The sequence below is a fragment of the Sphaeramia orbicularis genome, chromosome 11 (assembly GCF_902148855.1).
Source record: "Sphaeramia orbicularis chromosome 11, fSphaOr1.1, whole genome shotgun sequence".
Lineage (NCBI taxonomy): Eukaryota > Metazoa > Chordata > Actinopteri > Kurtiformes > Apogonidae > Sphaeramia > Sphaeramia orbicularis.
Genome location: NC_043967.1, coordinates 33,305,859 through 33,320,613, shown reverse-complemented (window position 1 = coordinate 33,320,613; position 14,755 = coordinate 33,305,859). Strand labels below are relative to the sequence as shown.

Here is a 14,755-nt window from a genome sequence, read left to right as displayed (position 1 = left end):
TGACGGGTGAATTCTGTATTTGCTTAACAAAAAATGCACTAGGTAAATGGAGTTCTGTATTTGCATACCAAAGTCTATTTATGAAATGATGATTAAACATGTTTTCTTTGTTTATTACCTTTTCCCTGGAAATGATCTCCACACTTGTGCTGCACATTAGCCCTGCGGTAGCATCTGTAAATGCAGCAGACTCCTATAAAAGTTTTTTTTTTTTTTTTTTTTTCGGTGACACTTCAAGCAATAGTCATGTTGCGATACCTCCCTGTAAAATTCAGGAAATATCAGTAGCCCAGATTGGTTGATAACAGTACTTCACAAAGAAAAAAAAAAAAAAACATACACATTTTTAGTTGTAAACCGCCACTAGGCACATTTTTTTTTAGTTTGGAAAATGAAGAGACTTCTAAAAGCAGCCTTGAGCCAAAAAAAATCCTCGACTCCTCTGTGTATTTTAATGAAGCAGCATGTACTGGCAGTGGGTTTATATTCACTAAAGGAATGTCTACAGATACCGACGGCTCTTCCTCGTAACGTCTTGCATCATAGTGAGACCTTCAAAATGAAATGCCTGCTCATGTTAGTAGGATTAAAACAGTCTGGTAAGGTAAGGAGGGATAAAAACTGTACATTTACAAGGTATATACTGTACAATAGCTTCCTTCCAGCCCCGGATTTTAAAACATAGATCATACATTTTAGTGTAAAAGCATAAGACGACACAAGAGTTCTCCTATTTTTTTTTTTTTCTTTTTTCAATTTATGTCATTTTTGTCACATGTACCACTTGCTTGTAGCTGAGATAAAAAGCTTACAAGCCGCGATGACACTCCCTTCCAACTTAGATTTTTCACTTTAAAACAATAGGCAGGAATGCAAGCAAATGGTACATATGACAGTTTGACCTATATAAGATGAACCCCTTTTAAATAAATCATAGAAAAATAGTCAGTATACAATCTGTCATGGTCCCTTTGAGTCTCAGTGTCGCCGGTGATTCGTTCACCAACACGCACATTTACTCGTAACTAAGTGGCGTCTGACTCTGTTTTAGATGGGCGTCAAACAGTCTTTAGCTCCTGTATCCAGTCCTTTGGGAGACCGTGGTTCAGCCGCCTGGCAGACAGACCGACTCTCGGCAGGTCTACGTCACTCCTCCTCCCGCAGGTCGCCCTCCGTCTCGTCCTTCATCCCGTCCGTCAGGTTTCCTCTGCAGGTAAAATCAACGAGTCCCTACGATCCCTCTTTGGCCTCTGCGCTCTCCGATGGAGCTGGAGCCTCCTCCGCCGTCGGCGACTGAGCTCCTCCAGGTCCATCTGCACAAAAAAAAAAAAAAAACACAAAAACTCACAGAATAGAGACAGATGCACTGCAGTTACTTTAAGGACGATCAGAGAGTTTTAGACCGTCCAACGCTGGTGTTCAGTATCGGTTACTTCACGGTTACATCATCAAGTGCAGAGGATTTTCGACTAAAATCATTTCTATATTATCTGCTGTTACAAATGTAAACTTCTAGTCCGTTATAGAACCCAAATGTCATTTTCCACCTTCATCATACTGAATATTACAATTTATTTTTGTACTTTAAGTTAAATTATCAACGTTTTTTTTTTTCTTTTATTCAAGTCTGTTTTTACACTTCTAATTTATTTTGTATACTGTGTTTGCTCTTGTGTTCTATTTTTCAGTTCTATCTATCTATCTATCTATCTATCTATCTATCTATCTATCTATCTATCTATCTATCTATCTATCTATCTATCTATCTATCTATCTATCGGTCAAAAGTTTTAGAACACTCCAATTTTTCCAGTTTTGTTTTGAAATTCAAGCAGTTCAAGTCCAATGAACAGTTTGAAATGGTATAAAGGTAAGTGGTGAACTGCCAGAGGTTAAAAAAAAAAAAAAGGTAAGGTTAAACAAAACTGAAAAATAATGTACATTTCAGAATAACACAAAAAGGCGAACAAGAAATGGGTTAACAACTTAAAGCAGTTCTGCAGCAATGGAGGTTGATCAAGCCTGGAAAGTTGGTGCTACCAATTCCTACAGGTGTTCCAACGTTTGTGAATTCCTTCCAACCCCCTGTGTCTGCATAAAAGTACTGTTGGAACACAATGTGGTACCATACCGATGTGAGCATTATTTGAACAGTATTGTACTGCAGAAAGTAGTGTGTTACTATAAAAATGGAAAAGAGGAAAAGGCAATTAATGATAGAAGAGAGACAGACCATCATAACGTTTAAAAATGTAGGTCTGTCCTACTGAGAAATGTCCAAGAAAGTCCAGGTGTCAGTAAGTCCAGTTTCCTTCACCATCCAAAGGCACTCAGAAACTGGAGGAAATGCTGACAGGAAGAGGTCTGGCAGAGCCAAAGACACAACAGAATCAGAAGACAAGTTTCTGACAGTCAACAGCTGGAGTGAGAGGAGACTCACAGGACAACAGCTTCAAGCACAGTGAAGATAGTGGTCGTACTAAGCAAGTCTCAGTTTACACTGTGAACAGAAGACTTCCAGTCGCAGGTTTGATGGGTCGAGTTGCAGCAAGAAAGCCACTACTGAGACTTCAGAATAAGAAAAAGAGGCTTGGCTGGGCCATGAAACACCACCAGTGGACTACTGAAGACTGAAAGAAGGTGTTATGGACTGATCAAACCTGCAACTGCCTTTTTTTTTTTTTTTACCTCTGGCAGTTCACCGCTTACCTTTGTACCATGTCAAGCTGTTCATTGGACTTGAACTGCTTGAATTTCAATATAAAACTGGAAAAATTAGGGTGTTCTAAAACTTTTGACCAGTAATCTGTCTATCTATCTATCTATCTATACACATAAAGGTGGTTTCTCAAATTTGTTCAAAATGTAGATTACACCTCAATATGTTGATATAAAAATGTAAAAGTAGTGCTGTCAAATGATAAAATTTTGAATCTGATTAATCACAGGGTTGCTGTGGATTAATTTCGATTAATCGTGATTAAATATCATTCATTTTTAATCTATATTAATCACGTTTCATTTTGCATGAAGAAAGAAAGAAGGGAATAAATATGCACTAAACATGTTTATTAAACGCCTTCAACAATTCCAACAAAGCAACTTGAAACAATCTTGTTTTTTTTGTCCTCATATTTCCATCCAGAGGGCCAACGTGCTGTTTAGTGTCTTCCATCTTTATGGGTTGGTTCTGCTGCCTGTCACTACCGGATCAACTGACCATTTGTGCATGCAGGACGGTAACTCTACTCGCTGAAATGCATTGGCAGAGACGTTCAGAGTCATTCTGTGCCACAGACGGATTAACTGGATTAAAAATTTTAATCAGATTAATCATGATGATGGATTAATCCACATTAACGCGTTAATTTTGACAGCCCTAGTAAAAAGCAAAATGATTTAACAGAGCTAAAGAAAAATCATTAGCAAATACCACTGTAATGAAACCTACCAAAGTGTCATTATTGTCATCTGATTCTAGTACAAGATAGTTTATCTATGATGTGAATTCTTTATGTTCAGAAAGATGTTTGTTTCAGCATTTTTCAGTTCAGTTTTGATTATTTCTGATCATAGTTAAAAGTGCAAAAATCACTGACTATTAATGATTTAAGCTTCATTTAGCAAAATGACTCCATTCTCTTGCAGTATCTCATCCCAGGCTTAGTGTATAAAATGTGACATTACACGTCCTAGTGTTAGTGTTCAATGTAATTATTACTATTACTATTTACAAAAATACCATGTGATGTTAAATATTAAACTTATTTCTCATAAATATGTGTAAAGAATGTATTATATTAAAATAATACTTCAACCAGACGCTGAATATTAGATGTGAACACAATGTGATATTTCAACAATAGTTTTTTCTTTGGATTTTCTAAATATTATTGAAAGGCCGAATAGAAAACCCTTGAACATTGACTATAGTTTTGATGTTGTTTTTCGGGAAGCTACATGATCTCAAGAATGCCAGCACTGTGCGGAAACATACTAAATATTTAAGAAAGTTCACTAAAATTTGAAAAGAAGTCTGTCTGTGAAGGTTTGAGAGATGGAATGTTTTTAGAAAACCCAAAAAAAAGACACACTGAGGCAACTGGAGAACAGGCATGAACGCCACCTTTTGGATTTTTTTTGCAATCGGGTCATTAACAGAAATATATGGTGTTGTATACAGGCATTGGAGACATTAGAGAGACATGCTTATGTAAAATATGTCTTGATTATTGAGAAAGTTTGAGAAAAAAACAGCATTATGAAAATAACCCATTTTTTTTCATGAGACTAGTTGCATCATTGTTTTTGTAATTTACCATCATGCTCATTTGGTAATTACGCAGATGGCCTAAAATGCTGTATCAGTGTATCCGTGGCATGAGTCTGGCACACGTTGTTGCGAACATGCCAGAGTCATGACGGATGACTAATGACGATCTGGCCCTTAGAACCGGGCCAAGAATGCGTTCTGAATTATAGATGTTATACGCCTAAAGGTGTGGCTGACTGTCAGACTGTGCATACGTTTCAATCTGAGGTGAAATCCCAGCATGCATTGCCGCTTAAACCAGAGGTGTCAAACTCATTTTAGTTCAGAGGCCACATTCAGCTAAAATTGATCTGAAGTGGGCCGAACCAGTAAAATAATAACAATAATTTATAAATAATGTCAACTCCAAACTTTTCTGTATGGTTTAGAGCAAAAAAAGTAAATTGACATTATGAAAAGGTTTACATCTAAAAACTATCCTTTCAGAAGATGTGAATAACATGAACAAACTGAAAAAAATAAGTGTAATTTTTTTTTTTTTTTTTTTGGAAATATCTTTTTATTTCACACAGGAGAATCCTCCAGATACAGTACAAACATAGTCATACTGGGTCTCACTTTTTACAATTCTCCTTTGTGCATTCTTCCCACCTCCCATCCCTAAAGAAATAAATCAGCTAAACACACACAAAAGTAATAGGCCAAAAATATACATATCTAAAGAAAAATAAATAAATAAATAAATAAATAAATTAAAAAAATATATAATAATAATAATAATAATAATAATAATAATAATAATAATAATAATAAATCATCCCCACAATAACATTAATAAGGGTAACAACATAAGCATGAACATAATTATGCATGCGGTAACATAAATAGCAATAATAGGGCCCATTAGTATCCTGCATTTTTTATGATCTAACTGTAACTTATATGTGTCATTTAATAAATACAGACTGCTGCTTAAATCAAATTGTAAATCCAAAACTGATTGAGTAAAAGAGTGAATTGAAATAAGTGTAATTTTAACAATATTATGCGTCAGTTTATCATTTACACATGTACATTATAACTTACAAATACACAAAACATTTAATAACTGGCAGAATATTATTAAAATTGTACTTATTTCTCCTAAGACATACCAGGATGTTCATATTTTTTCAGGTTATTCATATTTTTTTGCAAAATTCTACTTAGTTTTAGTGTAAATACATGAAAATATTTGCATTTACAAAGAGAAAAATTTAGAGTTGTCACTATTTATATGTTATTATGATAGTATTTTACTGGTCCTGCCCACTTGAGCTTGAATTGGTCTGAATGTGGAACCTGAACTAAAAGGATTGTTAATATCTTAGTGTAATTTTTGCATTTTTGCACAAATTCTTCCCAAGGGATTTGACCCCCGGGCCGAATGTTTGACACCTGTGGCTAAAACTGTATTCAACATCTTCAGTGTCTGGGATATTTATCATCCTGTCCTTACAATGCAATGGTCCTGTCAGAAAAATGTGGCCCTGTCAAAAAAAAAAAAAACTCCGGCAGAATAAAGGCCGGTGTACTCTACCTTTGAGGGACAGCTCAGCCAGTTTAAGAGGCAGGTCACCGGGGTTAACACCTGCCGGAGAACCCAAGATGTCAGGCAAGGCGTTCCTCCTCCCTGACCGCCCCGAGGAGGCAAAGTCCAGCACCGGCTCCACCTCCGTCATCTCAGAGCCCCTGAACAATAACAAAACATGACAGTACAGTGTTAGAATTGGCTTGGGGCATAGAAATAACAGTCTACAGACAAAAACAAACCTCAGTTGATATTTCTGTCATAATGTGACAGCATCAAGTAGATTCCTTTTAAAATGTATTTAAAATGGATTCAAACTGTTGTGGCCAGAGCTCAGCTTCACTGGCACATACGTTTTGGACATGCCCCAATGTTACTACCTATTGGACTGAAACTTTAGAGCAGGGGTGTCAAACTCATTTTAGTTCAGGGGCCACATTCAGCCTAATATGATCTAAAGTGAGCCGGACTAGTAAAATAATATAAGTAAAAGGATAACAACTTATAAATAATGTCAACACCAAAGTTTTCCTTGTTTTTGAGTGGAAAAAAAGCTAAATTCCATTATGAAAATGTTTACATCTATGAACTGTACTTGAACATAACATGAACAAATATGAACAACCTGAAAATTCTTAGGAAAAATAAGTGCAATTTTAACAATATTATGCCTCCGTTTATCATTTATACATGCGCATCACAACTTACAGATCACAGTGGATTTACAAATACACAAAATATTTGGTAACAGGCAGAATATTGGTAAAATTCTGCATATGTCTCTTAACTAACGTAACATGGACAAAATTGAGCTAATTTTCAGAATTAGCTTAATTACTGTTAATTTATCTGTCCCATTAAGCTAGTGCTTTGCCTATTTGGTTTTCATGACACTTTACTAGTAGCTACTAATAGCTAACAGTAAAATAAAGAGCCATATATTTTTTTTTCCATTCTTTTTTACTATTAATAATGCACATAAACAGGAACTGGACTCTTGTGTGAACCTTTAATTTTTTCCCCCCTGTTAACATGCATTAATACTGACTTAACATGAAGTAAATGAAGCTAACTTTGAAAGTTAGCTAAAACATTAGCTTCATTAACATTAGCTTATCTGTCATTTTATGGTTTGTGGCTATTTTTTCAAGCAGCAAGCTACAATAATTAACAGCAAAGCAAATCCATAATAATATTGTTGAGTATACAGTCTTAAATAGAGTCTTATACTTTTTTTTTTTTTTTTTTAATTTCTTTAATTTTTTAAAATCTCGGCATGCATGAATACTTGCTCACATTAAAGTCTTAGAAGTGTCCACTGAATTATTGTTTGCTCTGCTTTCCAAAAGAAAAAATATTCACTAATGATTAACTTAATACATGAACTATACAGCTGTATCAAAAAACATGAATAATGGTGTTAAATCATGACAGATATTCAGTTGTTTTATACGTCTTTTGTCTCATTGATGACGCTCCTGAAGACCCAGCTCTTCCGAGAGCACCTCCTTTCCTAGCACTTTCAAACATTCCATTTTAAATATATTATTATGGTTATTCTGTTGTTTTACTTGGTATTTTTATTTCACTGTTTTTAATTGTACAGCTGCTTTATGTCTTAATCGATTCTTGTATTTTTAGTCTATAATTTTTGCTTTTTAATCTTCTGTGCGACACTGTTTTTAATTGTACAGCTGCTTTATGTCTTTAATCTATTCTTGTATTTTTATTTTTTTTAAATTTATTTATTTTTTTTTAATTTTGGTTTTCCCCTGTAAGTCATTTTGGAAAAAAGCATCTGCCAAATGCATAAGCCCAGATAGCAAATATTTTGGCAGTATTATGGCATACATTTGGCATTTTTGGCTTTCTTTTGGCATTATGAAATCCTTTAGGCTTAACTGTGGTATGATTAAGGTTATCCATAATAGATATGGAGGCACCAGCAATATATGGCTGAGTTCTGGCATATGTCTGGTTAACCAAAAGACTGGGGATCAAGTATAGGGATGGCATGTTTATGGCAAGCCAGAAGATTGACCAAAGAGCGGCAACATCTTATTCCATATATGGATGTGTTTTGGTTGTGTTTTGGCATATTTCTGTAAAGCCAACACACTGCACAAAGAGCAGGAATTTCTACCCAGAAGAAAACCCCACTTCATGTTAAAAGCATGATCAACACAAATTTTGGGTGAATTCTGGCCTCCTTTTGGCCTCTCTTTGGGTCAGTTTTGGCTACTTTTTGGCTGGATTATGGGGATTTGGGGGTTTTCTGGGACAATTATGGCTATATTTTGGAAGTCCGCAATTAGTTTTGGGTGAATTTTGGCTTCCTTCTGGTTTGGTTTTGGCTTGCCTGTTTTGGGCCATTTAGGGCCCATACATCCACCCAGAACTTTACCAAATGACATGCCAGTTTTGGGCCAGATTTAAGCCATAATGATTTTGCTATCTGGGAATGTAAATGTAAATGTAAATGTAAGAAATGCCTTTATGTTGTTATACGTTTTAAATGACAGATTAACCCAGTTTTTACTGTGAGGTTAGTAGTAACGTGAAATCATGGGAATGTCATATTTTGAGTATTACATGAACCAACACAGGCCATTTATCTTGATGCATCACAAGAAAACAAAATGCACCTAATCTGTTTGGCAATTTGAACATCAGGAGAATACATTTATCATTGAAGCGAAGGATGTGTCTGTCTGGTCTCATGGCAACCAGCAGCTGAGAAGTCAGCTCTAGGCTACACTGGTGACAGGCAGAATTACATCCCCTGTCACACACATACACGTACACTCTCAACACACACAGATACGGCGAGCCGCTGTTGCTATGGCAACAAAGCAGGAAAAAAAAAGGCACCACTGGCAGGTAAACATATGACTGTGGCCCATTCTCTCTCTGTCTCTCCGTGGTTCTTTCTCTTTTGTTGTGTTGCCTCCCTTTAAATAACTATACCATTCTCTGGAGCAAAAATCCCATTTCCCATTGGTCTGTTTCAACAAAGGGATGAGTAGCTATAAAGCACAGACACATGCAATCTAGATCTCCACAAAAAAAAAAAAAAAAAAGAAAAAGGGGCCACAGGTTGGCCATCTGTTAGCCTTGAGCGCTATTGTAGTCAAGTCACTGAGCTCATATAAACCCACAACACTGCTTTGTGTCCTTATTTTTTATCACTCAACATATTTCTTTTATCATTCTCACTTAATGTTTACAACTGAGCACCACAACACAAAGAGTGCTATCACTGTTTTATAACACAAACAATGAACTGACACATCCTAAAGTGTGGATTTATTTGATTAAATTTAACGCATATTCCATGATTAAATTTAATGTGCTACTATTCATTACCATAACAGAATGATGAGATGTGATAAATTGTTTATTAATTTAACAATGCTGAAATACTACAGTTGCAGATAGATAGATAGCTAGCTAGATAGCTAGATAGCTAGATAGATTGATTTACTTTATTAATCCCCAAGGGGAAATTGAAAATACGGTCACCGCTCCACAAAAACAGTCATACCACATCAACAACAAATAAATAAATAAATGCAGAGTATAAGTAGCTAAGAATAAGTTACATTAAAAAGAAAGTAGAAATAAAAGACAATGTGTGTTTTCTACCTATCACATAAAAACATTTACTCTCATACACACTAGAGTGGATGTCAAAATCAGATGTATAAACTGTTTAACCCATAAAAACCCAAATATCCACCAGGGACCAAAACCATCTACTGATCTAAACTGTTTAACATTTGTTGATCCACTAATCACATTAATACATGTAAATAATTGGTGTAAAATACAGTTTGTCCACTTTTAATCATCATCAGATATGACCCATTTGAACGTTCAGAGGCTCTGTAGTGAACATGAAAACATCATCAACTTCTACAACATTGATTCACCAGTAAAACCTGTCGAGTTTGATAAATGAAAGTGGATTGTTTTATGTTCAGTTAATGATGTATTTTTACTGAAAAAGTCACTTTTTCTTCAGGTTTCTCTGTTTTTTTTGTATAATAACCCTCGTTTAATCTGAGCTTTTATGAACATCTATATGATCAGTACATTAAATATTGAAAAATACCTGATTTTCACTGGAAAAATGCAAAATACAGAGGATTATTTCATAATAAATGGTGACAAATCACTTAAGAAATGTTAAATATGGAGAAAAAAATCATATGGGAACTAAGTAGCACTGGGTCTTTATGCATTAAAAGCAGGCAACAAGCGGTCCTTGGGCCTACAAAAAGATGTCTAAAAATCAGGCTTGTGTCAAGTGTGATAACTAAAACTAAAGTAGGTCCCACTGAGACATTTTCTGACCTATGTGCTGTGATTCAGCCCATTAGGATTACACCCACCCCTCATCATCTGCCATTGACACAGACAAGCCTGTCAGTCAAGAAACTGGAAGAAGATATTGTACCTGACTGTAGGTCAAACGTTCAAATCAAAGCAATTCATCTGTCTTTTTCTGGTTTCAAAGTGTCTCGCATGTGCTTGGAATTCTTCTTGATGAATTATAAACAGGCCTACTAACTATTAATCTGTTCGCTACTGTTAATGTGGCTTCTATATTAATGGATGTGAATCTTTCAGAGACAACACATTTCGCAGTTTTGTGTCGAGGAAGGCAGCTGCATGGAATTGATTATTATACAATTAAAGTGAAAATAGGCTTATGAATGTCTGTTTTTTTCCCATATAGAATAGAATAGAATAGAATAGAATAGAATAGAACAAGAAAATTAAAGTGTCATCCAGTCAAAAAAAAAAAAAAAAAAAAATTAAGGGTCATATAAAAATCTAAAATAAATATCATAAAACAACTGAAAATAAAATAATAATAAAAAAGACAAGCACAAATGCACACACAGTGACATGTGTTAATAATGCAGTACTTAATACTTTGCACCAAAACACAGAAATACTGTAAAACAGAGTTACTTATATTTCATGTGATGCACAAACCCTCCCCATTGTTTCTACTTGTTCCACTTTATATTGAAGTAAATAATCCTGATGTAAAATAATAGAAAGGAATAGAAAGGATGTCACTCATTGGTTTGATGGTCTCACCTTGGAGCGAGCAGTGAAACTCATCAAGCTAATGCTACAGCTAACTTTCTGGCAACTGCAACAAATGCCATGAAATACTGGTACTTAAAAGTTAACATATAACAGTTACATTTGATAGCAGTGATGGCAACTTCATATAATATTCATTCATTTTCAGAACGGCTTTGTCCTAGAGCGGGTCACTGGGAGGAATGGGCGAGGGTGGGGTGCACCCTGGAGGAGTCACCAGTTCACTGGAGCCTAATGCACTTTCATATTCACACAAATGCACAGGTGTCAAACATGTGGCCCGGGGGCCAAATTCAACCCGCCAAAGGGTCCAGTCCGGCCCTTGGGATGAATTTGTGAAATGCAAAAATTGCACTGAAGATATTAACAATCCTTTTAGTTCAGGTTCCACATTCAGACCAATTCAATCTCAAGTGGGCAGGACCAGTAAAATACTATCATAATAATATAGAAATAATGACAACTTCAAATTTTTCTCTTTGTAAATGTAAATATTTTTATGTATTTACACTAAAACAAAGTATAATTTTGCAAAAAATGTGAAAAACCTGAAATGTCTTAAGAGAAGCAAGTGCAATTTTAACAAGATTCTGCCTGTTACTAAATGTTTTGTGTGTTTGTAGATCCACTGTGATCTGTAAGTTATAATGTACATGTGTAAATGATAAGCTGAGGCAGAATATTGTTAAAATTACACCTATTTTTTCAGTTTGTTCATGTTATTCACATCTTTTGAAAGGATAGTTTGTAAATGTAAACCTTGTCATAATGTAAATGAACTTTTTTCGCTCTAAAACATAGAGAAAAGTTTAGAGTTGACATTATTTCTATATTATTATGTTATTATTTTACTGGTTCGGCCCACTGCAGATCAAATTTAGCTGAATGTGGAACTGAACTAAAATGAGTTTGACACCCCTGCACTAATGGGCGATTTAGCTTAAATTACCTATGAAGGTGCATGTGTTTGGTTTGCAGTATCCAGAGAGAACCCACACAAACATGGGGAGAACATGGTTCTGTGTTGCATGTATACATACAACACAGAACCACACAGAACCACCCACACTGGGGTCAGACCCAGAACCTTCCTACAGTTCTAACTAGAGCCCGACCGATATGGGATTTTTGGGACCAATGCCGATATTGATATTGGAGGCTAAAAAAGCCGATATCTGATTTATCGGCCGATATCTGATATATTGGCCAATAACTGATATATTGGCCGATATCTGAAATAAGAACATTGATATACACAGGATGTAACTGTCTTATATTAGATAATGGTGGACATGTGAATGAACAGTTGCATCTTTGTTTATCTCACAAAGATAATTTACTTTAAAACGCTGTATAATAGTCTTATATTAGACAAGTATGTGACCTGTGGGAAACCATGAGTCATAGATGTGGTCGTTTTAATGCTGGGGACTTTTGAGAAAAGATGTGTGTCTATATTTTATAAGTAGTGATATAAAAACTGCAGAGCTGCAACCGATTAATTGATTAGGTGCTTGAAGCCAATGCAAAAATTCACGATTCAATTAATCAACTCGAATTGATTGAAGGGAGATATTGTATTGCAGTTTTCCTGAATTGAAGCTTCTTTGTGCGTCACAATAAGCGTCCGTGTGAAGCACAACAGTGGAACCAATGTTTAACAGCAGACAAATGAAGGAAACAAAGCTTTGATTCAGGAGAATTGTGGTTGAATGATTTTTTTGGATCACTTTGAGTCGATTAATCGGTTGCTGCTCGAAAAAACTGTTTGGTAAATCATTATTTAAAATGTAAGCGACAATTAATGCACAGTATTAATACCCAGGTGTGCCTGCAGAGTGAAATTGTGCGGTACACAGGAAGTGCACGGACGGGGGTGGGGGGTGTATTGTTTGTAAGATGGGGGGCAACATATAAACACTAATTAGCATGAGCAGATCAAATTAGCAGGCACATATTACAGTAATGAATGACAATGCTAAAATAAGCTAATGTGGCCAACCAAGAAAAAATGTTTTATCCACTTAACCCAGTGTTTTTCAACCTTGGGGTCGGGACCCCACGTGGGGTCGCCTGGAATTCAAATGGGGTCGCCTTAAATTTCTAGTAATTGATTAAAAATTTAAACTTACTAAGAAAAATGTACATTATATAGCCTAAATGTTGCCTAAAATTTATGTTTATTAGCAACATATTATAGCAAACTATTACACGATCAAAAACAAATTAATTTTAGCCCAAAAAAAGTCTCCATTTTGAATGTCTGGGGTTGCCTGAAATTTCTAACGAGTTATTTAAAAAAATTTTAAAATTAAAACTTACTTACAAAAATTTACATTATATAGTCTAAATGTTGTCTAAAATTAACATTTATTTGCAACATAGTATAGCAAACTATTACATGATCAAGAACAAATTAATTTTAGCCCCAAAAAAATGTCTCAGTTTTGAATGTCTGGGGTCGCCTGAAATTTCTAATAATTTATTTTAAAAAATTTAAACTTACTAATAAAAATGTACATTATATAGTCTAAATGTTGTCTAAAATTAACATTTATTTGCAACATATTATAGCAAACTATTACATGATCAAAAACAAATTAATTTTAGCAAATAAAATGTCTCCGTTTTGAACGTCCGGGGTCGCCTGAAATTTGTGATGTTAAAATGGGGTCAGGAGCCAAAACAGTTGGAAACTCCCTATTTAAAATTGTAAATAGGGAGTTGTATACAAATTCAGCAGCTTTGTGGAAATGAGCTATGGGCGTTTAAACATGAGATCTCTGTGGAGCTTTTGGAGCCAGCCTCAGGTGACCATTTGGGAAACTGTAGGTAAAACCGGATTTACGTGACCACAGCCTGTCTTGTCTTGCCAAGCCGTAATAGTTACAAGGACTAATTTTGGCTGATGTGACTGTAGGCGTCCAGAGAAGCCAGGGCATTGTTCCAGTTTTCCCTCTCAGGCCCCACTTGTCAAAGCTGCTCTTTGTCCTGGATCAGAGGCCAAAGTCAGACAATAGCAGACTAATCAGGGCCAGGCAGGAGGAAGGACACTTCACACTGCATGTCTGTCCTTCCTGCTTAAGTCTGTTTTCACTGTCAAACTGAACAGCTGATTATCGATAAACATGGAGGATTGGCTCTGTTATCTTTATAATTACAGTTGAAGATTGGTTGATCTATTGACTTACTGTAATTCCACGTCTATATTGATCTTTTTTAAAACCACATATTGACCAGTCACTGGTTAGCATTTAAGTAGAAGGGAAGGATTTTCTGCAACATCTTTAACCCTTAAAGACCCAAACAGCCGCTGGTAACTGAAAGCATCTACTGATCTGAAATGTTCAATACCTGTTGATCCACTAATCTCATTAATGAACATGGAAATAACTGAGGTAAAATACAGTTTGTCATCTTTTCATGGTCATCAGATATGAACCATTTGGACGTTCAGAGGCTTCATAGTGAACATGGAAACACTATCATCTTTAGAAGTAGACCGATATATTGATTGTTTTCAATATTGGCTTAATTCTTTTTTTTTTAAAGACGGTATTTGATCAGTAGTAAAAATGTTATAAGATAATTGATCAGGCACCTGTTTGGGCAGCACCTGAAGTTCAGTAATTGTTAAAAGAGTACTATGTGTATGTGTATTAATAATTTCATTTATACTGCTGCATAAAATATTTTTTTTTTATATTTATTTTTTAATTAATTTTTTTTTTAGCTATTTTATTTAATTTTTTTTTAATTTTTTTTTTAATTTTTAAAAAAAATTTTTATGC

At 35.1% G+C, this 14,755-nt stretch overlaps 1 protein-coding gene across 2 annotated transcripts in view; it reads right to left on the bottom strand.

The window, feature by feature from the left end:
• Positions 1 to 220: 220 nt before the first annotated feature.
• pkib (protein kinase (cAMP-dependent, catalytic) inhibitor beta) overlaps positions 221 to 14,755 on the bottom strand; it is an 82,477-nt gene continuing 67,942 nt past the window's right edge. For both annotated transcript variants that reach the window (XM_030147086.1, XM_030147087.1), the window contains exons 2-3: positions 5,853 to 6,004; positions 221 to 1,313 (exon numbers count right to left, since the gene is read on the bottom strand). In XM_030147086.1, coding sequence (XP_030002946.1) covers positions 1,231 to 1,313; positions 5,853 to 5,994 — 225 coding nt within the window. In that variant the 5' untranslated portion in view covers positions 5,995 to 6,004 and the 3' untranslated portion in view covers positions 221 to 1,230. The remainder of the gene's footprint in view (positions 1,314 to 5,852; positions 6,005 to 14,755) is intronic.